This window comes from Ambystoma mexicanum, chromosome 5q (genome assembly GCF_040938575.1).
Source record: "Ambystoma mexicanum isolate Mex_15411 chromosome 5q, UKY_AmexF1_1, whole genome shotgun sequence".
NCBI classification, from domain to species: domain Eukaryota; kingdom Metazoa; phylum Chordata; class Amphibia; order Caudata; family Ambystomatidae; genus Ambystoma; species Ambystoma mexicanum.
Window position 1 is genome coordinate 1,075,984,840 of NC_090933.1, and position 24,289 is coordinate 1,076,009,128.

Consider the following 24,289-nt stretch of genomic DNA (forward strand, 5'->3'; position numbering starts at 1 on the left):
CTGTGCTCCAGAGTCCTACCTTGTCCCGTGCTCAAAACGTGGAGAAGGGAGACACCGACTACCGCATCCTGACTGTTGGTGAACACTTCTTTCTTTCCTGTGAACCTTATCCCACACTCATTGTTTGTATTTAGCGTAAGGATTGGCAATAGGTTTTTTCTTAGTATAGGCCCCTTTTATTTCACTAGACGCCACTAGCACTGCCTTATTATTTGATGGTTGTAGCTTGCTCCCATCTTAGGTTTAGATTAGGCATTTTTCCAACTAGCATATACAGTTTAATAAACACCCTTGAACTGTGATCACTTGTGTCTGTCTTTACTGTTGGAGATGTGGGTTGGTATGAGCCAACACCGCAAGCTTCCTGTGAGCGACTTTGTTACTGTCAACTTGTCGTTCCATGTTCCCGTTAGCTGGGACCACCAATCTGCTAAGAATTCTTCTAGTGGTCTCATTTGTAACCTGCAATGCTGTATTATGGGGAATGCAGGACGACATAGTGCCCAAGAGTTGCATGATGGTTCTGACTGTGATCTTGGCGCCCGGGTAGAAATATTACACCGGGTATTGACGGGGGCCTCTACTGAGGGATGTACCCAGCCCTTGTTGGTGTGGAACTGTGCCCCTAGGAACACTAACGTGTTTGATGGCTTGAAGCAGGACTTGCTTGAATTTCTTGCAAAGCTGAGGTGTAAGAGGGTGCTGGAAACCTGCTGGATCGCTCTTTCCGCCACGTGGTGCGATGGTGCTATACCAATCTTCGAGATATGGATATACATGGTATCCTTTTTTCCTGAACAACACGGCTATAGGAGCTAGGCATTTTGTGAATGTTCTTGGGGCTAAGCAAAAGCCAAATGGGAGGACTTTGAATTGGTAGTGGTTTGTGCCCATGACGAATCTTAGGAACTTATTGTGACTTTTGCGAATGGGGATGTGAAATTATGAGTCTGAGTTCTAATGACACTAGCAAGTCGTTCTCCCTTAATGACTTGATAACATCTGCCAAGGGGACCATTTTGAACTTTTGTTTCTTGACATATTTGTTTAGACTTCTTCGCTCTGTTTTTGCTGCCTGCCCCTAGAGGCGGATGTTGTTTGTCGCCTTCTGGAGCTTACTTGTAGTCTTTTTGTTTGTATGGGCACGACCGGCGATACCCCTGGTAGTATGCTTGCGAATATAAGGATGCCTCTGGTATGCCTTCCCGCCTCTGCTTGTCGATGTAGAATGACCAGAGGCACCTCTGTAGGAGCGAACAGTGTACCTCGGAAGGTGCGAAAAGTGCGGCTCACCGTCAGGTGAGCGATCTTGCTGTATCGGTGTCTGTTTTTATGGCTTTTAGGTCATCATCAATTTTGGGACCAGGGAGTTGGTCTCCCTCAAAAGGCATGTCTAGCACCTTTGATTGCACAGCTGTTGTGAAATCTATGCATTTTAACCATGCCTGTCTCCTAAGTACTACCCCATTACTAATTTGTTTAAAATCTGTTTCCGCAACGTCAACTGCGGTGTTCGTAGCATAGTTTGAGACGTCTTCACCCTCTCTGAGAATGTCCAGTGCCCGTTTACTTTTATCTTCTGGTAGGTAGTCTAACAGTGGTGTGAGCCAGTTGCACATCTCAAGGTCATATCTCGAGATTATTGCTAGTGAGTTAGCCGCTTTTACTGTCGTGGCTCCTGTGGCTAGGACCTTCTTACCAAAAGCATCTTGTTTCCTGCGGTCATTGTCAGAGGGTACTGCACATTTTTGACTTTGTGCGTTTGACTTTCTGCACGGTGCTGCTGATACCACATAGTCAGGCGTCAGCTGGGATGTAAGGCATTTAGGGTACACCTCAGGTCCCTTAAATTTCTTCTCCAAACAGCCTTTTAATGCTGGTTCCGAGAAAGGTTTTCTCATGAGTAACAGCCCTTCTTTCCAAACGTGGTCTAGGATGGGAGTTGACATTACTGCCTTCCTGCGCATGTGCATTTTTGTGCTCCGATGGTATTAGGCCAAATTCCTCTCAAGCCTTTAGTACCGTATTGTGGAATGCAGTTATGCCATTAGGTGGAGACTGACGCAACACTTCCTCAGAGTCTTGGATGAGAGCCAAGTCTGTGTTCTCCCAGTTATCTGGCTGCGTAGAGTTCGAGGTAGAGGTATGGGTGTCTCTCTTACCTTCCTCATCGTCAGTGGGAGAGGATTGGAGTGCTCCTTCCTCTTGACTGTACAGGGAATGGTGTGGTCTTGGGGAGGCCCCTTGTGCTCTAATGTGGTTGCTGGTCCTGTTGGGTCGTCTGTGCCTCGTAGGCTTGATAGGCCGTTCTCTTCGCGGCGAGGGTGCACGCCCAGTGGGAGTATCGTCTCTTTGTTCGTTCACCCAGTTTCATGTAGCCATTTTGTCAGGCCTGCTGGCTTCCACCGAAGGGCCCGACGCCTCGTTGTGCGTTTGCGGGTGGGGCTGGTTTACTGGTAACCTGGTATCCAGTTGTTGGAGTAGGTTCTGAAGAGTAGATAGTACTTGTAAAGATAACAGGGACTGTGGGTTGAGTAACGGTTCTGTTGGTTGTGGAGGAGCATCCGGGGTGGTAATGTTGGCTGCAGTAACTACTGTAACCTTGGTTTCACAGGTGTTTTCCATGGTGAATATTGGTTTTCTTCAGATGACTACGGCGAGTAGCCCTGTTCAAACTCTGAATCAATATGGTGCTCCAGTATCTGGTCTGGAAGAATTGACAAAACCAGAGACAGTGTTGAACCCTTAGGTGCTATTGGGTCATCAGTGTTCCCTTCGGGTGACTGAGGTAAAGAATGTTCCCAACTTCTGCTATGTCCTGCTCTTCCATGACGTTAGGCGAGTGCAGGTGTCTGATAGGCAGATCAGGGACCTACTGGGCCTTGTTGTACAGGTGCAGAGTCCTGTATTGGCTCTTGTTCCTTTCTATTTGGCACGTTTGTCGTCAGACTTGTGTTTGTGCTTTAGTTTTTCTTTTTCCTTCAGTTTTCCTTATTTTTGATATTTTGTGCATGCCCGTAGACGAGGACGCCTTAATGTCCTTTTTTGTCCGCCCACTCCCCTGTTGATGGAGCAGACAGGAAGGGTGTTTCCATGTACTGTTAGTGATGCTGCTGATGCTGTATTGCTTCCAGTGGACGGAACAGTCGACGGGGGGGAGGAAGTTGGCGCTGTCGACAACTGGGTCTTTACAGGCACAACTGTCCTCGACGGGTGTGTGGAGGGTATCGTCGTCAATGAAGATTTTATTTATTTACCCATCGACGATGATGGTTTGATGGTCGTCTACTATGACGAGGCCGATGATAATGGTTTTGCGGTTGTCGATGATGATTGTGTTGTGGACGGTGACGGCGCCGTCGCCAGTAGTTTTCTGGCGACATTCGTTGATGGAGCGTTTATTGCGGTCTTCGTCGCAGTTTTCGTCGTTGGCGGGTTGATCATTTGCAAAGTCGACGGATGGAAAGATTTTTCTGCTTTTCCTCCCTTTTTTCATTTGAGGTTAGCAGATGAAGAGGAAGATGACATTTTCTCCTCCGACTTGGTCCTTTTATAGGTTTTTGTCCCATCTGGTTTGTCCTCCACACTTCTAGAGGATTCAGCCTCTCAAAGGGGGTACCTACCCTCATTGAGCCAAAGGTCTAGTCTGTTTTTCCTATCCTTGAAGGTTTTTGTGCTAAAGGTGGCACGCATTTCACAATCCTTCTGAATGTGATTAGGGTAGAGGCAGTATATGCATTCAGAACACTTGTTTCCCTCATACACATTATTAATCCCACATGACTGGCATGCTCTGAAAAGAGCTTTCCGTTTTTCTTCCATATTATGAAATTAAGAGGCACTTATCTGTACGGATGATGCTTTTATAAAGTTGTGAAGAAATCTTTAGCCGTTTATAAGAAATATGTAGGTTTCTCGTTTTATTTCTCCAGGAGAGAAAGCCTTGAGGACTCCTCCGCATGATGTGTGGGTAGAATCAGAAGATGGCCTCCTGGGTGGGAATTGTCACTCGACGTCCCGTTGGACAAGGCACAATACACACAAAAGGACACAGATGGGCTACTAAAGTGAGCTTAAAAACTCTAACATAAGCTATAATATAATGTTACTGAGGATTCAGCGCTGGAGAAGCAAGCAGAGATTATTCCAAATAAGGCCAGAAAAGCGCCCCAAAGTCCTTGCACCAATTATCTTTTTCTTTAGATGCCAGACAGTTATGGAAATGGATGAAGAAGATTTAAGGAATCTGGCGGACTGTATTATTTACTTTATTCTCAAGGTATCTGGCTCCCATGTCCAGCAGGCCCAATGAACGATGCATAGATCTGTGAAGGAGATCAGGAAGAGGCTTAGGCAGACTCAGTAAAGACCATAGCAGCAGTCTGTTCTGGACAGCACTTGAGTTCCAGTAAACTTCCTCTTGTGGGAGAAGTTGAGAAAACGAGGGGGTGCGCTTGAACATGTGGAGCTAGTACTGCGATTACTTTTTAGAGCACCTGAACTAAGTGGCAAAGTAGAGAGAGTTATGAAATATGACCCTCAAGTTCTGAGCTGCAAAGAAAAGGGAGGGCATAGAGGGGAAAGCAGGTGAACAGGGAGGAAGGTATGGGGGCTGGGAGAAAGTTAACTGAAATGTAAGCCAGGACGCCTTACTTCAGAGTGGAACAACATGAGGCAGCAGTGGGCGAATATTTTGAGTGATTCCATGTCATCATCGGACTACATATCTACATTTTGTCATCAATGGCGTAGCAGGGCACCTGCGGGTGCATGCTTTGCGTGGAACAATGGCAACAAAACATTAAGCTGAATAGTCATCTAATTAAATGTTCTTTTACATGACAGCATTTAATGATAAGTCAGGAAAATTATTTTTTCATGTGAGCTGATCTAATAAACTTGACAATACAGTATGCTGTGATAGGGTTATGGATATGACCTTGGCAGAAGGGTACAGGGGAGGACAGAAGGACCCCAGAGTGCTTGAACATATGTAAGGAAATTGGTGCAATGCCTGCAAACCTCTTTCCTGGACAGGTTTCTTTTTCAGAACTGCAACGCCTAGAATGCACCTGGTTGCAGCAAGAAAAACCAGGAACAAAACCAGAGAAATGGAGTCATGACTGGAATGGGAATTTTTAGAATTTTGCCTTCCTGAAAAAAAGACATTCAATACTAAACCCAACCAAACCCATGCGGACCCCAAAGAAATGGGAAGAAAAGCAAACCAGGACTGTACATGGAAAGATACTGCAAGAGGACGAGAGGGACCTAGAAATCCTTCCCAAATCCAGTTGGAAGAAAAACTCACCAAAGCTGGAAGAATTCCACCAGAAAAACGAGTTGCCTGAGTAAACGGCTGCCACCACACAAAGAGAAACTGAAAAGGTGGTGAGGATAACCAGCTTTTTTTAAATTTTTTTTTTTAAGGTGTCCAGGAGAAGTCCCAGAGCCCAGATGGATAGCTTAGCCAGAGATGGCCAAGAGGAGCTAGTGACAGGGAGGAACAATGGGAGCTGGGATAAACTCAAGAATGGGGTAGGCAGGGCTATAAAAACACAGCCAGTTGAGATGCAGATGAAAGATGTTTGGGTGAGGACAGGAAACGAGGAGGTGGACCAAGAGCCCAGTAAGGCAGGAAAGAAGAGTTCTGAATAGTCTGTGGGCATTCTGTGAGAGGGTGAGGGTAAGGTGTTTGGTGTGAAAGTAGAACCAAATGTGTTGTTTGTTAGTGAGTGAGCGAATGACGGGAATACGTTTAGAGAGAAAGGTCACATAATGGTGTGGGGGGGTGTGCGAGTGAGAGAGAGAGAGAGAGCGGTGAAAGGCAGAAGGGCAGTGGAGAGTATGTGTAATGGTGGGAGAGGAGTGTTGGGGAGCAATGGTGAGAGAGGAGTGTTGGGGAGCAGGAGAGAGTTGGTGTGCAGAGACAGGAAGAACAGAACATGGAGGAGAGAGAGAGGACTATAGGAGAAGAACAAGTTATTCTCTTACGTGGTAACGTTCTTTCGATGGGATGGTCCGACGACGTATTCCAGATCTATGACAGGTAATGTCCACAGCTGTGCTGCTTCGGAAAATTTTCGGCGTCTGCGTCCTGCTTCGATGACGTCGATGCACCGTCCCCGAGGACCTCCTCCGACGTAACCCGATGTGATAAGTAGGACGCACGACGCCCCGACCCTCAGTTGTAGTTTTTTTCCCCCAGAACGTGTGACACCAGTTTTCTGCCATTCAGACACACAAAGCCTTGTGGACCGCAAGCTGCAATCGCATAAGAAATTCTGCAGTGGGGAAGGTAGGGTGGGAACGATATGGAATACGTCATCGGACCATCCCATCGAAAGAACGTTACCAGGTAAGAGAGTAACTTTTTCTTCGAGGGGATTGGGTCCTCCGACGTATTCCATGTCTATGACAGACTCCCAAAGCAGTACCAAGCAAGGAGATGGGAAAAGAATTTAGAACACAAATTTAGCATGCCCAATCAAATTGCGGAATAAAGGACTGCCTTGCCAAAGGCCAGATCCTGCCCTCGGATGGAATCGAGGGAGTAGAGACGTACAAAGGTATGTACCGAAGCCCAGGTGGCTGCATCACAGATGTGACGAATAGGAACACCCCTATGCAGGGCAGTAGACGCAGCCACTCCCCTGGTAGAATGGGCCTTGAAGCCAGCCGGAGGGTCCTTACCCGCCAAGCGGTAACACTCAGAGATAGCTAAAATAATCCAACGAGACAAAGTCTGTTTCGTCACAGCTTGTCCCAAACGCTTTCCAGCGTAACCAATGAAAAGTTGATCGTCCACTCTGACCCAGGACATGCGTGAAATATAAAAGCTCAACGCTCTCCTACGATCAAGCCTATGGAGCCTCTCCTCTTCCTTACCAGGATATGGAGGAGGATAGAATGCCGGAAGAACAACCTTCTGGCTCAAATGAAATTCCGAAACCACCTTCGGAAGAAAGGAAGGACGCACTCTAAGGATAACCCTGTCTTTATGAAACACAGTGAAGGGTGGCTTAACTGAAAGTGCCTGTAACTCACTCACTCTGCGAGCGGAAGTAACCGCAACCAAAAACACAGTTTTCAGAGTTAACAGTCTCAAAGGGCAAGAATGCAAAGGCTCAAACGGAGCACCCATTAGAAACTTAAGAACAAGGTTCAAATCCCAACCGGGCACCAGAAAAGGTGACGGAGGGAACACATTAGTGAGCCCTTTCAAAAACTGAGAAATTAAAGGAATCTTAAAATAGGAACATTCTTCAGACGAGCGCTTAAATATGGACAGTGCCGCCAGGTAACCTTTAATGGTCCCCACTTGCAAGCCCCTGTGGGCCAAGGAAAGCAAAAAAGACAGAACCATGGGAATGTCACACTCAAAAGGATCCACATTCTTAACTCTGCACCAGTCGCAGAACTTCCGCCAACGGTACAGAGACTTTGTTGCCGGCCGCCTGGCCGAGAGCAACACCTCCATCAAGTCTTCAGGGAGGTCCCAATCCTTATACCTCAATCTTTCAGAAGCCAAGCGTGAAGGTTGAGGGATCCGACCTCTGGATGGAGAACCTGCCCCCTCTCCCGTGAGAGCAGATCGTCTCGGTAGGGAAGACGACGTGGAGGGCAGATGGACAAGTCGAGAAGGTCCGGGTACCACGTCCTCCGGGCTCACGCCGGAGCAATGAGGATCATCCGGGAACCGAACCTCCGTAACCTCCGCAGTACTTGCGGGATGACGGGGACTGGAGGAAACGCGTACAGCAGTGGCAATGACCACTCCACCACGAACGCGTCTCCGAAGGCTCCTTTTGGAGGAAATTCCCGCGAGCAGAACCTTTCGCACTTCCGGTTGACACTGGAGGCGAAGAGATCCACTTGAGGGGTCCCCCAAAGGGCGAAGATCTCCAGGAGAATCTCCTGAGCCAGCTCCCACTCGTGAGAGATCGTGCTCTGCCTGCTCAGAGCGTCTGCCGTCTCGTTGTCGTCTCCGGCCAGATGAACAGCCGAGATCGGAAATTCCTGCTGGATGGCCCAGAACTCAAGCTGCATCGCCTCCCTGCACAGAGGAAGTGGCCCTGCCCCCCCCCCTTTTTGTTGAGGTAGTGCATGGCCACCATGTTGTCCGTTAGAATCAGGACACTCTTTCCTCGCACAGTCGGCAGAAAAGCCTTCAGGGCTAACCTGACGGCCCTCAGCTCCAACAGATTGATATGGAGTCTGGACTCCGACGGAGACCAACGACCGCTGACTGTCAACTCGTTGGCATGAGCTCCCCATCCGTGAGGGATGCATCCGTCATGATAGTCACCTCTGGCCAGGGCAGCCAAAATGGGGCCCCCTTCATTAGATTGCCTTCGACGGCCCACCACAGAAGGTCCTGAGTGACCGAGGGCGGCACCTGAACAGGGTCCGACATCCTGCCGGAGGACTGAGACCACTGGAGCTTGAGTGCCCATTTCAAAGATCTCATCCGCAACCTGGCCTCTGGCACCAGAAGAATGCAGGATGCCATGAGGCCGAGCAGTCTCAAGAACTCAGACGCTGGGAGAGTCTGGGCAAGTTGAAACTTGTGCACCATCTGCTGAATGTGAAGAGCCCTCACCTGGGGAGGAAAACACAGCCCCATGGATGTGTCGAGCACTGCTCCGATGTACTGGAGCCGCTGTGTTGGCATCAAATGGGACTTCTTTAAATTGAGGGAGAAGCCCAGCCTGTGAAGGGAGTGGCAGGTGATGGACAGATGATCCAGGACTTGCTCGGGAGAGTTCCCCCGATCAACCAATCGTCCAGGTAAGGGTAGACGTGAATCCCCCCTTTCCTGAGATGCGCTGCCACCACCACCATGAGCTTGGTGAAAACCCTCGGGGCGGAGGTCAATCCGAATGGCAGGACCCGAAACTGAAAGTGCGAGTCGCCAACCGCGAACCTCAGGTGCTTCTTGTGCTTGGGATGGATCGGCACATGGAAGTAAGCGTCCTTGAGGTCGAGAGACACCAACCAGTCCTGAAGTTGAAGGGCCTGGAGGACTTGAGAGAGAGAGTAACCATCTTGAACTTGTCCTTCCTGATGAGTTTGTTCAAACTGCGCAAGTCCATGATGGGTCTCAATCCCCCCGTCTTTCTTCGAAATCAAAAAATAAGGGGAAATACCATCCCTTGTTCCTCTCAGCTACAGGCACCAGTTCTATGGCGCCTTTCTCCAGCAGGGCTTGAATTTCCTGCGCAAGGAGCGGATCTGGACTCTTCAAAGAGAGGTCCCAGGTGGATTGTCGTGAGGCCTCTGCCGAAAGGGAAGACAGTAGCCGTGGATTATGATCTCCAGAACCCACACATCTGAAGTAATGGCACGCCACTCTACAAGATGCTGCCCCAGCCTTGCCCCAACCGGCAAACAATGGGACCTGGCCTCATGACCGAGTGGCTGCAGCGTTGCCTGAGGGCAAAGAGGCAACTGCCCGAGCAGCCTTGGCACCTCGCGTACCCTGTTTTCCACCTCTGGCACTCTTACGGTGGCCTCTTTGACTGACAGCAACTCTCGCTTTACTGAAGGACGAGTAATAGCGAAAGGAACCTCCCCTCCATTTTTGTCCCCTAGAATGAAAAGGCGGAGGTTGTCGAACTGCAGCGCCCAACGACTTTGCTGCAGCTTTGGGGGTCTGCAACCTCTCAAGGCACTCGTCAGCCTTGCTGCCAAAAAGATATTCACCGTCAAAGGGCATGTTGAGGAGCCGGGACTGCACATCAGGAGCGAACCCAGACTTCCGCAACCACGCAAACCTGCGTATTACGGTGCTCGCCGCCATGGACCGGCTGACACAATCTGCCATGTCCAAACCCGACTGAACGGCCTTACACATGGCATCCTTGCCATCCTGAACCATAGCAAGGAAACCATCCCGTTCGTCCCCTTCGGGAATATGCTCAGCCGCTAATGCAACACAGTTCCACAGAGTGTGTGTGAAACGAGACAAGGCACATACGGAGTTGGCTGCCTGAAGCGCCATACCCCCAGAAGAAAACACTTTCTTTGCCCAGCCATCAAAACGTTTGTCGTCCCTATCCGGAGGGATGGTAGGGTACTACGCCTGCTTTGCCGGGGCCGTAGCCGCCTGCACCACCAAACTCTCCGGAGTGGGATGCCTGGACAAGTAGCAGGCGTCGCTACTGGCTGGCCGGTATTTTCACGACAAAGACTTGCCCACTGCCGGGAGACTCTCCGGAGCAGTCCAAGCCGCCGCCACCCTTCTCTGCAGAGCCATATGAAACGGCAGTACCGGGTCAGTGGGGGGACCAAGATCAAGGATGTCTGTGAGATCATCCTGAACAAACTCCCCTGGGGGAGCCGACTATCCCAAGTACTCAGTGACCAGAGACAGAAGGTGCCGGTACGAAGAATCGGCATGAGTCCCAGGCTCTGGCCTACAAAACTCCACCTCCGGAGAGGTGTCCAGTCCACTGGCATCATGCAGTGACTGCCTCAGGTCATCAAACTGGCTATTGCCCGAGAGAAGCTCATCTGGCTTCGTAACCGGAACCAAGCTTTCATCAGAGCCTTCATCACCCTCTGAAATGTACTCCAGGCGGTGAGAGGAAGACAACAGGGGACCAAAGCTATGCCTGACCTAAGCCAGAGCCTTTCTAGGGGCTAACCCCGTACCACAGGGCCCCTCCGACACCACCGCCTCGAAAGGCGTTGAGGGCGCCGAACAAGTCGGCGCCGGCATCGAGAGAATCGGCGTCGACGTCGAGTGAATCGACGTCAGCTGCAGCGCCGCCAGCATCGACGGCGTCGACACAGGCCTCAAAGCCAGAGCTCCGAGCGTGACTCTCGACGACCTAGGTGCCGACGACCTCCTGGGAGGAGGAGCCTCGAGAGAGATCATCGACGACCTCGGCGCCACAGGCGTCGACGTCTTCCTCGAAGACGGCACAGGATCACGCGGTCTCAAGCACGTCGAGGACCGGGACCTGGAACGGGCATGGCAAGAACGGCTACCCTTGTCCGAGCGGGACCTCTCCCGCGAGCCGTGCCGACTACCCAAGCCCGAAGGCGTATGGGCGGTGTCTCTCCACCGGTGCCGACCGACCCCACTCGGAGGTGTGGACGGACCGGTGCCCTGCGATTCGAGAATCGCCAACATTTTCTTCCAGAAGGAAGCCCATTCCTCCGGTGTCGCTTGCATGGTGGGATAAGCAACCCGCCGACGGGCGGAGTCGCCGGAAGAGGACGGGGAAGGTGACCGATGCCGGCACTTCCGGGAATGCCTCAAAGAGGCAGAGGAGTGGCGAGACCGACTCCTGGAAGGAGACCCACTGGACTTCCGACGATGATGCGGAGAGTCACCTCTCGAGTCATCCGTCGAAAGCCCCGTAGACCTCGACTTCCGGGGCTTAGACACCCGACCTACCGACAACAACTTCTTGCGCTCCCGCAAGGCCTTGGCCGTGAGCGACTGGCAGTTGACAGTCGTCCGTATCGTGGGCCTCCCCGAGGCACCAGAGGCAGGCGTCGTGCGAGTCCGTGACAGACATCTTGGACCCACAGTCCCCGCATTTCTTGAAGCCCGGACGCGGGGTGGAAGACGAGGTAGACATCATTTCACGAACAGGTTCAAAGGAACCGAGAAGAATACAACAAACTCCAAAGAGTCGAGGCGTACCGAGATTCACGAAGCGAACACGTTCGCGGAAAAAATGGAACTGAGGCTACAGACGTCGTGCGTCCTACTTATCACATCGGGTGACGTCGGGCGTCGGAGGGGGTCCTCGGGGACGGCGCATCGACGACATCGACGCAAGACGCAGAATATTTTCCGAAGCAGCACAGCTGTGGACATTACCTGTCATAGATATGGAATACGTCGGAGGACCCAATCCCCTCGAAGTGTTGAGACTAGTTGGAGGGTGGATATGGGAGCAGTGGATAAACTAATAAAATCAGGGGCAGGATGAATGACAGAGTGGTAAGGAGGGGAAGTGGTGTGAGAGACAAGAGAAGACCGATGACTGAGTAGAATCTGTGAAGACGGCCATCAAAAGAAAGAGCCACAAAAATCCAGGAAAAACATGAAGCCCCTCAGAAAGTTCCACAGCCTGTATTTCCCCTTTAGGGAAAAGGGACAGATCAAGACCATAGGGGTTATACCATGCGTTAGTTTTACTGGCATTTTAGAATAATTGTGGGGGGATACGGACACCTGGGTTAGCTTTGTGGGAGCGCAAGGGGAGGTTGAAGTGAGTGGTAGGGATGACTGTAGTCTGGGAGTCCTAATTGATTCTCAAAATATACATTTCTGTTCAAATAAAATGTCAAATCCCAGTCATTGTCATGAGATTGTTTAAGTAAAGTATGACAATACATTATATCTTTGTATGTGTGATTTTCCCCATTTAACTCGGATGCAGAATACTGTAGGTAGTTAAATGGTACAAATAGTCAGAAATAGCAATAAATGTAAGCATCCACAAAAAAGCAGTAAATGTACTACATCTCTGAGTTCTTGTATGACCCATCAAAGTAAACCTTTCCCACTTCTGCAGATCATTTGCCTGACACTGATAAACTCTGTGAGATATGGTCAATAACACCCACAAGGCTTTCATCTGTAGCTTGCACTTTTGAAACCTCAATGAAAGCATCAAATGGTCAATGGTGGACGTTGACTGACCATGCCCTGTAACGTGGGCCATCAATAACTCAATGAAATGAGCATTTAAAGGGTAGGGACACTGTCAAAGTATGTATGTCTCCATCGAGAATGCCATACTACCCTCTTCACACTCATATTAGTTTAAGGCTACACTATGTGTCACAATTTGATAACTATGAGCCAAAACCTAAATATAAGGCATCTCGTGGAGAGGGAAAGGAATATGAAGAACAAAAAAAGGGGGTTCCAGCAGCCGGAAAATAAGCTGTTAAAGACAAGAAAAGTGAGTCAATAGGGGTGACGAGACGGGCGACGAGACGGTAGACCACTACGCAATACTTTAAAAAATATATATGTATTTCAAACGGGGCATAAACAGTAAAACTACATAGTGTGAGGCAGGTTCTAATCCTTCAAGTTGATGAAAGAATAGGAAACTGGGGATATATAACAAGGGAAACTGGGGACATATAACAAGGGAAACTGGGGATATATAACAAGGGAAACTGGGGATATATAACAAGGCAATGATGCCTAGGCTGTGGCAGAGGGTAGCAAAACTTCTACTGTCGTCAGTCAAGCAAAAGTGATACAGTGTGAAATTAAAGTCCTGACATCCAGGTGGGGAAATTAACTTCTTAACTAAGTTCCAGATGACAAGGTGTATACAACAGGTAAGTTCAAGAGTAAGTAAGTAGGAAGGTACAAGAAGACATCCACCGGCCTCCACTCTCACAGATTGCTTCACTCCAACTGACATTCATGGAACTCACAGGGCACTCACACTATTATTCCACCGGCATACATTCCACCAGGCATTCCATCAAGCAACATTCATGCAGGGCCAAGGCAAGGGAAACACAAGACATAACAAAAAGCGATGCTCAAGAGTAATATTACAAATGTTACCTTAAGACATTAGCACTCCACATATATTAATCAGGAAAAACAAACACTCTGCACATGAGTACATGCAAAAATAAGTTGCCCAATTAATCCTGTGCACACACAGTATCAGACTTCTCAATCGCCCTGCTCAGATGCTGGTCAAGTGAAAGACTTGGTACTTAATTCTCAGTTGCAACTGTCGTTTATATTACAGGCAGAAAGAAGAAATGCACATTTGCATACATACCTCAGCAATCAAGGTCCATCTTTCTTCATTCATACCGAAAGCCTTCAACTTCTCTTCGATTGTCGATTGTGCCCTCAAGTTCTTTTCCAGAATGAAAGAGGACTGCTGCGGCTGTACAAGCTGGAGGAGAAGCCTGAAAGCAGACAGAGCAATGAAAAACAAACACTAAGCAGTTCACAGCACATGGTATTAAGGCTTCTTGTAAACAAACAATATGATACAATTGGCAGAAGAATAAGTGGACTAAATTGTGGGCAGTAATTGCCACACATTGTGAAACAAGCTTCCCATGGAGCTACTCAAGGTTGACGCTTTACTGACATTTCGAAAAAAAACTCTAAACCTTGCTCTTCTGCTGATCAGTCAATGGTTGATCTCAATAGTTGATCGTCTGGCTCTCTTATTTGAAATCTGCACCCAGATACAGGATCACCTGGGTAGGGCATCCTGGGCATGACGAGCCTGCTACCACGCAGCAGTTCAAGAGAAGGAGAAAGGCAGCAGGAATCGAGAGGGTGGCGAGGAGAGAAGTGACTTTGCCCTTTTCAACCCAGACCCGCAGAGCCTTCGTAAAGGGAGAGCCTAAGACCGCGAACAATAGCGCAAGTGATCTGCAGCAGATGTCAATGGTACATGGGGCAAACCTATGCCGATAAGCAGGAGCGAGGGAAGCTCCCACGCCCATGGTACTGGCATTGACTCTAGAGAGGCAACAGCCAAGCGTTCATCACAGCCGGTGAGTCGAGGGGAGAACCAATAAGAACCAGGCTGCGTTGAGTAAGAATCGGAAAGTGGCAAGTTTTGACCCAAAGCTGATTAACTTTGAAAGAACTGTAAAAGTGTTAAGGGGAGACCAGCTGCAGGGGAAAACCGGCACCATCTGTATGCTAACTCAATAGTCTCTGGTCGAGCCCCATATTAGAGAAACTACAGATACAAACAGGCTATATGGAGGGCCAGCAAAATAGTTCAAAGTGGTCGAGCAAAATCCATGTACAATCGAAAGACTTTGATCTAGAAGCACTGTGAAAGAAAGGGAAGTTAATCCTGTAAACATTGAACTATGTAAAAAGAGAACATTCAAGGTAAAGAGGCGTCAGCGCCCAGAAGAGGGGGACCCATGGGTGAGCCACTATCACCCTGATCAAGAGCCACGGTAAACCCAGTGAGGGGAGGCTAAGAATCGAGAGTGGTCCAAGGGTGAAAAGTTGTCACCTTAAGTGTGAAGTAAAGAGGGGTCCGAGCCTGACCGAGGGAGATCCAGGGGTGAAGCTATTACCCAAAGTTGATTGTTAAAGGAACATTGATAGATATTTTTGGAATACAATACGTCAAGGGTCAACGCCCAGGAGAGGGGGGGCCCGGGCTTAACCCACCACCCAGTGAATATTGGGAATGAACTGTGAAACGGTGATAAACAATTGAGAAGTGTCAGCACCCAGAAGAGGGGTACCCAGGGGTGACTCATTATCACCCTAATGAACTTTCATTTGTTAAAGGAACTTTTGTGTTTTTGTTAGTTGAACACGTCATGCCCCGAAGGCAAGAGACTTTCTAAGGGAAACGAGACTTGGCCATCGACGGCCCTGAGAACTGCCATTGCAACCATCATCTCGTGCTGGAGAAGCCTGAGACTGTGCTGCGCTCCAAGCTCCCACCTTATGGCGCACTCAAAGCGTTGGGAAGGGAGACCCTGGCTACCGCATCCTGACATATTATTTGAGAACACTTGCTTCTTTTCTTGAGACTTATCCCACACCCTTTTTTGTATTAGTTGTAAGGTTTGGCAATAGGTTTTTTAGTATAGGCCTTTTTATTTGACATGACACCAGTAGGACTGCCTTATTTTTCATTTGATGGTCGACGCTTGTTCCCATCCTAGATTTAGGTTTAGAATAGGCGTTTTTCCAACCCGCATACAGAATTAATTGTTCAATATACACCCTTGAACTGTGATCACTTGTGTCTGTCTTACTTGTTGACACCATGAGTTTCTCACACGCGTGACAAATATATAAATATAAATACTAAATTAGAGAAAACTTAAGATAGGGGAACACTTTAAGGCATGCAGGAGACTACTCTCCATTTTATTAGGGGTTTGTAACATGCTGTATTGCTGTATTGTGAGCAATATGCTTGAAAGCGCAAGGGAGTCGGATACAAAGGGAGTGGGAAAGCCAATCATGACTCATACACAGGTGGTCTTCAGAGAACTTTGGGCATACTTACATGGCAACAGAACAAAAGGCAAGGGTGGGAAGTGCTTTAATACGGGAACCCATGCGTTCAACTTTACTTTTACATTGAGCTTAACTTGGTGGGCGAGGGGGAGGCGTCTCGTGATAGTTCCTGCTTATATACGTAATGGTGCCAACATTGATCCTGTCCTGCAGGCTTGGGAGCGGAGGTAGGATTTCAGTTTATTCCTGGATTTCCTGTGATTGTGTTGTGATTTTAGAGATTCAGGAAGGTTATTCCAAATTTCACGTCCAATGTTGCAGATTATTTTTCCACTCATGTTGGCTTTCCTGAATACAGAGATGGTAGTGCGGTACCTCAGCTAATGTAAGGATCCTTAATGGTGTGCAGGGTTTGAATAGCGTTTTAACATAATCAGGGGTGAAAAGTTATCTGCTGTTCTACTGTGAGCCAGCACAGGACAGGACAGGACAGCTATAATCTCTTCCATTTAACTCGTGGATGAGTGGGTGGCGACTCTGATCTGGAGACGTTTGATGAGTTTAGCGGTAGCTGCCAGAAGGCTAATACAATACTTGGGTGTGGGAGAACAAGAAAGGTTGTTAGGTCTAGGCACCTTTGGGTTTCCGGGAATGGTGTTTGGTTTTTCTGCTCGTTGATCTGGAGGTTAGGTTTTGTTTACAAATCTAGTTGATTTGGAGTTCAAAGAATAGCGAGGAGTTAAATATTATCTTGAGAGCCTTAGTTTTAAGAGAGGGTTTGGGCGGGAGAGCAAAGGCAGCTGGCCAAAGAAACCAGGGTATGCCAGAAGGGGCCATTTCAAATAGGACAACCTACGTTTGATCACTGGTATATAGCATCTAACAAATGTGTCATAGGAATGTGCCTAGTAGCTCACAATTATAGACTGCCTGACTTTTCAAAAACTTGTGGGGTTCACTTACATCAGTCAATGGCTTGCCAACAGAATTATGAATGTAAATGTGTTCTTTCTTTTCTATATTTGTATGTTTATTTTGCTGTTTTTGTGGGAGATGTCCTCTGAAATAAAGATGAATTGAATACTATAAATGTGTGTACTTGCAACATCAAGCTTAATATCTCGGCTGGGCAAGAAATTGTGGTACAGTAGAAGAGCAGTTTAGACTGTAGTGCAAGTGCTGCTTGAACAATATCCCATACACATATGAGTATAGGAGCATACATTCTGGAGTCCACCCAGCAACAAGTTGGTAGTTGCCACTGCTTCACCACCCTCCCTCCCCAATGTCAAGAAGAGCGAAGCTAACGGCCCCATAGGTGCTACCATCCAGGCGTTTGACAGGTGTTCATAGGACAGGTGCAGAGACCCACGATGTGGCTTATCTCCACAAGTGTGTTGAACATACAGGGCTCCCAGTAAAAGAGTGTAACCAGAATGTCCCTAGGAGGAGGGTCTGAGCAAGGGTACGCCTCAAAAGCTATAGTATGTCTCAAGTCCAATCTTTTATCTACCAGACAAAAGTGCAGACTTCTAATGTGTCTCTAGTCTCCCGGCATCAGCATGTTGGCACTGTCCGTTATCAGGCAACCAGAGACGGGTCATTAAGGCACGCATCAAGGATTGGGGTCTTATATTCTCAGGATTCATTTTGGAAGATTGTAGAGCCAGCCTGCAAATCTAAACAGCATGTTGTGGCTGAGAGTATCAATGCTGCATCAATTCAGTGGCTGATCGTTTGTTTTGGTGGAGGATTCTGTATACCAGTCACTAGGCAAGAGACACAGACAGCAAGTAGTGTGCGCTAGAGTATTGAAAACAGCAACTGTCTGGAAAGATTGCAGTTTTCAATGGATGTCAGAGACAGGTGAGGTTGCAGACTGACATCACAGCTCCATTATATACCGCTAGAGGTGGTCTGTCAGGGAGCTAAAGTTCTCTCTCCCCACACATAAAAAGTAGGGAAAAGTATAATTCTATACAAATCGAACCATTCACAGAAAATGTTGTAAAAACAATGCCTGAAATAAAAAATTAAATATTCAGAATAAGAAGAAATGTAGAGGTAAACATTTTAGAGATAAAAAAAAAAATGATCACTTGGAAACGCTTGAAATGGTCGCGAACCAGACAATATGAAATTACTCCATTAAACTTTACAACAAGAAAATCAACACCTGGGTTTAGAAACCAAAAAAGGATTTTGACATCAACTAAACTGTATGCGTTGTTCCCCTTGCTGTGAACAGAAATCAACAAAAGAAAATAAAAATGGGAGCAGAAGAAAGGATAGGTAATGTTCCAATGCCACAGCAGTTGCTTTTTCGGAAGTTCACTAAAGATAGTACCGTGTACAAAGCAAAGGTGCTCACTGAGAAAACATGTGTGCCATGTTTAATAAACAAAGGGGTGAAAAGTGCAAGTCAGAAAAACCCAAACTGGCAGCCGCGCGACTCTCCCTTAGACCACGTATCAAACCAACTAAAAGAATAAAGAACAAAGCAAACGAAATTCATAACCATGACAAGCAGTCAGTCAGCTAGATTAGCAACAGTATTTCAATAATCAAAATGTAAACATATGTGAATGGCAAATTAGTCACATTTACAACTCCGCTATAATGCAAATCATTAGCCATAAGAAATCCAACCTCCTGAATCCGATGTAACATTTTTGGCGACAGTAGTAAATAACATCCGAGTTCTTAAGCATATTGTTTACAAACAAAAGTTGCAACAAGTCCTACTTAGAACTGCCTTAATTTAAACCTGAAACGGATTATTTGCGAAAAAGGGAACATGTGTAATCTAATCATAGATACAGACAAGAGGCCTAAACCATTTGTCCAACAAAGAATGTGCTGAGTAACCCAAACTCTCCAAAGTTTGCTAGTTGGCGAAAGAAATAGTTTAAAAAAAACTTTCTATAGAAGCAACGTGGAAATCAACATATGGGACTGTAACAGAGACGACGTACTGGCACTGCGTCCCAAAATGGCCGCTTTCTACGTGAGCTCTGTGCCACCAGAAGCTATAAAATAGTTATCCTCCAGCAATTCTGTTCCACGTTTTCTATTTTATGGCGAATGTGAAGTACCCCAGTGTGAGGGTGAGCAGCACCGTTCCACTAGCCGGGAAATAGGCTGCTTCAGAGAGTGTGTGTGACTAACCTGCTACGGATGTATGATTGTAAATGAATGCATCTGAGTTTGATGTACTCCCTATGGCACTGAGCTAGAAGGGGTGCCTTCCACGGCCGTGTGAGATCCAAACAGAAGTATTGTCTCAAGATACTGGAGTCTGTCAGCCACAGTCATTTTATTATGGAGGCTGAAGGAAGGGGCAGAGCAAGAAAGCAATGTCTTCCTAGGGAGGCAGTCTGATGAGACTCCGGTCAATTATCTGTAAAATCTGAGGTTGTTGTGGATGCATCTGTGGAAAGTCCAATACAGCAGCTAATGTTAAAGGATATTTGTACCGGGCACTATCACCACTGCAGTGGTCCCCTGACGCTCAGGCGGCTCTGAAAGAGAAGGGAAGGGGGGAGTTACTGGGAGTAAGCTGGAAAAGTGCAAGAGAGCAGTGATGTGCTGTTGGCGGCCTCATCCCGGTGGGTCCATTGGCTGTGCTTGTGGTGTTGTGCGAGTCTATGTGTGGTTTGTTTTGTTGTTGCAGTGTAGTGAAGTTTGTGCGGATTGTTGTGTTGTAGGCTTATGGTTGTGTTTGGTTAGAGTTTGAGAGGTGTATGCAGAGGGGTGAAATTGTTAGTGGATTGGTGAATTGGCGTTGCTCTCTGGAGAGGAGGTGCTACATTTCCGCATTCTCTCCACGAGGGGTGCGGGAGCATCTTTGTGTCTCTGTCCTGATCTGGGCCGTCCGATACTCACAGTCCCTTTTACACATGGCATCCATCCATATTCATAACCTTACCCAAGTTCAGCCTCAACCACCTATGTGACACCTGTCTGTATGCGGGGCAGGCAGGCGTTTTTTGTTTCTTCAAATCTGGCCCAGAGAGCATTCCCAATCCAGTCGGTGCCAAGGCTACTCCATCCATATGTGGCAGGTGGTTGGCATTCATCATCTTATTCAGTTGTTTATGCAGGCTATTGCTCCCTGCCCCTTCGAAACGTGGAACATGCCAATGCTTGCAATTACGTCCAGGGGCGGCACCTGCCTTCATTCACAACTCCATATGGTCAATGCCCATGCTAATGTCCATGACTTAGTTCAAGTGTGGCAAGTGCTAACATTCACACAACTCTATACAAGTATGATACCTGGTAGCAATTATGGGGCGGGTGAGGTTGTTGGCTGGAGTTGGCTAGGGATGCGGATTTCTGTCCTCATGGGTGTCGCTTGTGTCCTATTTGACTTAGCGTGGTCTCGTAGTAGTAAGAGTTTCTTCTGGTCGGTTCCGGGTGTTAGTGTCATCCTAAATTTAGTCATCCTTTCGTTGTGTTTCACCTTCGGTTGTTTTGGTTTTTCAGTTTGAATCTGAGGTGTTGAAGAGCCAGGTTTTTAGTAACTTTCTGAATTATAGGTGGTCTTTGGAGTTTCTTATTTATTTTGGGATGTTGTTGCAGGTTTTTGCGGCTAAGTGGGAGAAGGATGAGCCCCCAAGTTTTTTCTTAAGGTATGGTTTTTGTTCCAGGCGGATTTCATTGCTTGATCCGAGGAGTCTCGTTGGCTTGTAGATTGTTATTTTCTTTTGTAGGAATTCAGCTCCTTGTCCGCTGATTGCCCTGTGTGTTATGCACATAGTTTTGAAGGTGATGCAGTGTTGGACTGGGAGCCAGTGCAGTGTTTTTAGGGCTGGGGTGACATGGTCTCTTCTGGATAGTTTGTGGATCAGTCTGGCTGCTGCATTTTGGACCTGTTGTAGTTTCTTCAGGAGGTATTCTGGTAACCCGAGATAGAGGCTGTTTGCCTAGTCGATTCTTGACATGAGGGTGACGATTGTGAGTGTTTTGTGGATGAAGGAAAGGTAGGATTCTTCTTGCTGTATGGAGGAAGAAGCAGCATTTCTTGATGACTGCATTTATTTGTGGTTCTAAAGTTAGGGTGTTGTCCATCAGGACTCCCAGATTCTGTACTACCTTAGATGATGTTTGTGCGGTTCCCATTTCCGTTGGCCATGGAATGTAGGTGCTGTTCTCTTGGTTTTTAATAAAATCATGATTTCTGTCTTTCCTGGGTTGATTTTCAAGTTGTTGGCATTCATCCAGTTAGAGACTTCTTGTATCTAAACAAGACCAATAGACCATAGACCGGATAGGGGCTTCCAGGGACAAGCATTACTGCAGTTTGTATGTTCTATGCAAAGATTCATATTAAGCAGTGTGCCTGGGTCACAGGCCTGTAAAGGGGGAGAAGGAGGTGGATACTGGTGTTGCCCTCTTCGCAAAAATGCCTCTTAACACTTTTTCTGGCCAGTGTTCTCCTGGGACGTCATTCCACCAAAATGCAAAAGGGGTAGCGGAAGTGACATCACACGACCCTTGACCCTCTGATGACCTCACAGGAAGAGCTGCCATTTGACTCCGCTCCAAGTGACATCACAGAAAGTGATGAGAACTGACCTTCAGATTTTTCAGCTGCGTCTAGCACCCGTGTTTCCAGGTACTCTCATTTCAGCCAGATTTAAGAACCCAGGCACACATAGCAGCATGATCCGTCCACCATCACACATTTGGGGAATGTAATTTTCCAGATTCGTCGTGGGGTCTATATGTAAAACATACATAATGCAGTACTTGTAACAGGGTAACGGAAATCTCGAACGCAGGCTACAGCTAGTGTATGAAACATCTATAGATCAATGGACACAGAAGTAGTTGTTATCTGTGGCATTGCTGTGTTACACAAGCCAAAAAAGCACGGACCTGGGGAGACTTGTGCAGCTGTTTACTCCCAGGAGCAAAATGCTGCACGAGCAAGGCTTGAAAATTAAATCATTGACCAGGATTTAGTATCAAAAAAATTCCCTGGTTATAAATTTATCTACGAGTCATCTACCACTACGATAGAAGAAACCTATTAGACTGATCTGCGTGCACACAGGGGAGTGCACCTGATAATATCTTTGCTGGAGTATAATACCTGGGAAAGGTTATTTGAATATACCCCAAATTCCCCATAGTTTGTATTATCTAAGCGCAATACTGGGTACTAGAGCCCCCACCATTTGATGTAACATCATTGCTGCACACTTAAATCCATGGCACCGCACAGTTATTTTAAATCGAAAACACCCACGAGTTGCTTCTCACCAAGGTGCTCACTGGCAGACTTCAAGGTGTGCACTGCACACTACCCCTTTGTTAGACAAAGGCGTGGCACAACATTTGGGGGGTTCCCTTCAAACCCTGCTGTGGGCCTCCCCCAAGCTCTTTAACAATGCACAAGGCGCGCCACACCCCGGACCATCACGTGTGCACAATGTCCATGATGAGTATGTCTAAATATTTCACGTAGCGTAGAAAGAAGGGGGTGGTGTCTGGTCCACAAATATACTGAGTTGTTTTTTTGGAGGGTGTAAATATTTGCTACAAGTATGCAACTGCGACCGAGAGTAGCGATGGAGCCCCAACTAACGAAAATGGGGTTGGGATGTCAAGGGGGAATTCTTCCTCTGAGAAATTGTTTTGAATAATGGGTTAAAATGGTGCATTACACAGCACACTTTCTGTGAAAATTTGGGTATAAGGCCAAACGCCTAGAGCGGATGAGTTACACAGACCGGGTGAGTGCGTAGAACGGATAAGCATGTAGAACGGATTAGTGCGGAATGCATGCAGAGTGTGGGGAACGGATGGATGAGCGGAGCGGGATGGATGAGCTGAGCGGAAGAATATGTAGAGGGGAGGACTGCATAGAACAGACTAGTGGGTAGGGCCGGCAAATATATAGAACAGACAAGTGCATATGAGTGAATGAGTGCATATGAAAAAAGGGGTGTGTAGAGGGGATGAGTGTGCGTAGAGGGGATGAGTGTGCGTAGAGGGGATGAGAGTGCGCGTAAGAGGGGATGAGAGTGCGCGTAAGAGGGGATGAGAGTGCGCGTAAGAGGGGATGAGAGTGCGCGTAAGAGGGGATGAGAGTGCGTAAGAGGGGATGAGAGTGCGTAAGAGGGGATGAGAGTGCGTAAGAGGGGATGAGTTGATATGGTTCTACCAACTTAAAGTCGTTTGTCGTCAGATGTTTTAACTTATTAATTTTTGCTAGGGTTTTGAGAACCATTTTTCTATTCAGGACCATGTACCCTTCTTTAGATGACATTTGTTCACGTTTGAAGATTGTAGTTCCTGCAAGTTTTTCGGCAAGTTTCTTGGATCCTTTTGGGAGCCATGAGTTTTCAACGTGCTTGGAAGACCTCTGGGCGTCCTCATGGTGATCATTTTATCTTTTCTGAGATAAGGATCCTATTTTGTCTTCGATCTCCAGGGCTCATTTTGTGATTTCCTTTCGGTTCCATTTGACCCTCTGTGACCTCAACTCGCCGATGCCTCAGTTTGGGAACTTCTTTACCATCCTCTACTTCTTCGAGGGCATTCAATGAGATGCTTTTATTTGTGGGTATTAAAGCTGATTTGGGTTCTATTTGAGGTGACAAGACTGATTTGAGATTCTTCTGGATTGTCATAGTGCTGAGACAGGCTCATTAGATCACTATTTTCCTGAAATTCCTCAATCGTTTTTGGAGATGTAGGCAGGGTCTGATGATCTGGTTTAACGGGAGGAGTAGTTAGGGGGCGTTCAGTCACCCTTAATTTAGCCTCTTCTTGTTTCTTTCCTTTTGTTCCAGCACCTAGGACCAACAATGGGTGGGACGACTTTTCTTCTGTTTGCTTTGCTCCAGATGTTGACAAATGTTTGGTTTGTTGAATTTGAATTTTAGTTGGTTTACTTTTTTGCGACTCCAGCTCCTAGATTCCGATACTTTGTTCCAGAAATTGGGACCAAATCCTTATGAAGAGGTCCTTCGCTGGTCTGGGACCCAGTAGAAATTGATAATGAAGGAACTTGAGCGACGTGATGCATTTTCATAAACTGGTCTTCCAGTTTGGCAATTTTTGCCTCCATGGTCGCCTGGGATAGTGTGGTTTTTGTGTCCAGGGCTGTTATAAAGCCTTCAAGCCAGTTTAGCCAGCATTACAGATGACATAGAGGTGTTATCTTTGAGTGCTTCATTGATGGACTCGTAGAGTGTAGCAAAGGGATTTAAGGCAATTGTAAATGTTGACATTATTTGTAGTGTATCTATTTTTTTGCTGGGGGAGTCCTTCTGGACCGGTGCTGATGTTTCACTGAGTCTTCGACTA

The 24,289-nt window shown here is 47.3% G+C and overlaps 1 protein-coding gene across 3 annotated transcripts in view; it reads right to left on the reverse strand.

Annotated features, from left to right (window-relative positions):
* C5QH8orf76 (chromosome 5q C8orf76 homolog) overlaps positions 1–24,289 on the reverse strand; it is a 366,825-nt gene that overhangs the window by 94,406 nt on the left and 248,130 nt on the right. For all 3 annotated transcript variants that reach the window (XM_069621574.1, XM_069621576.1, XM_069621575.1), the window contains one exon: positions 13,785–13,917. In XM_069621574.1, the coding sequence (XP_069477675.1) occupies positions 13,785–13,917 (133 nt within the window). The remainder of the gene's footprint in view (positions 1–13,784; positions 13,918–24,289) is intronic.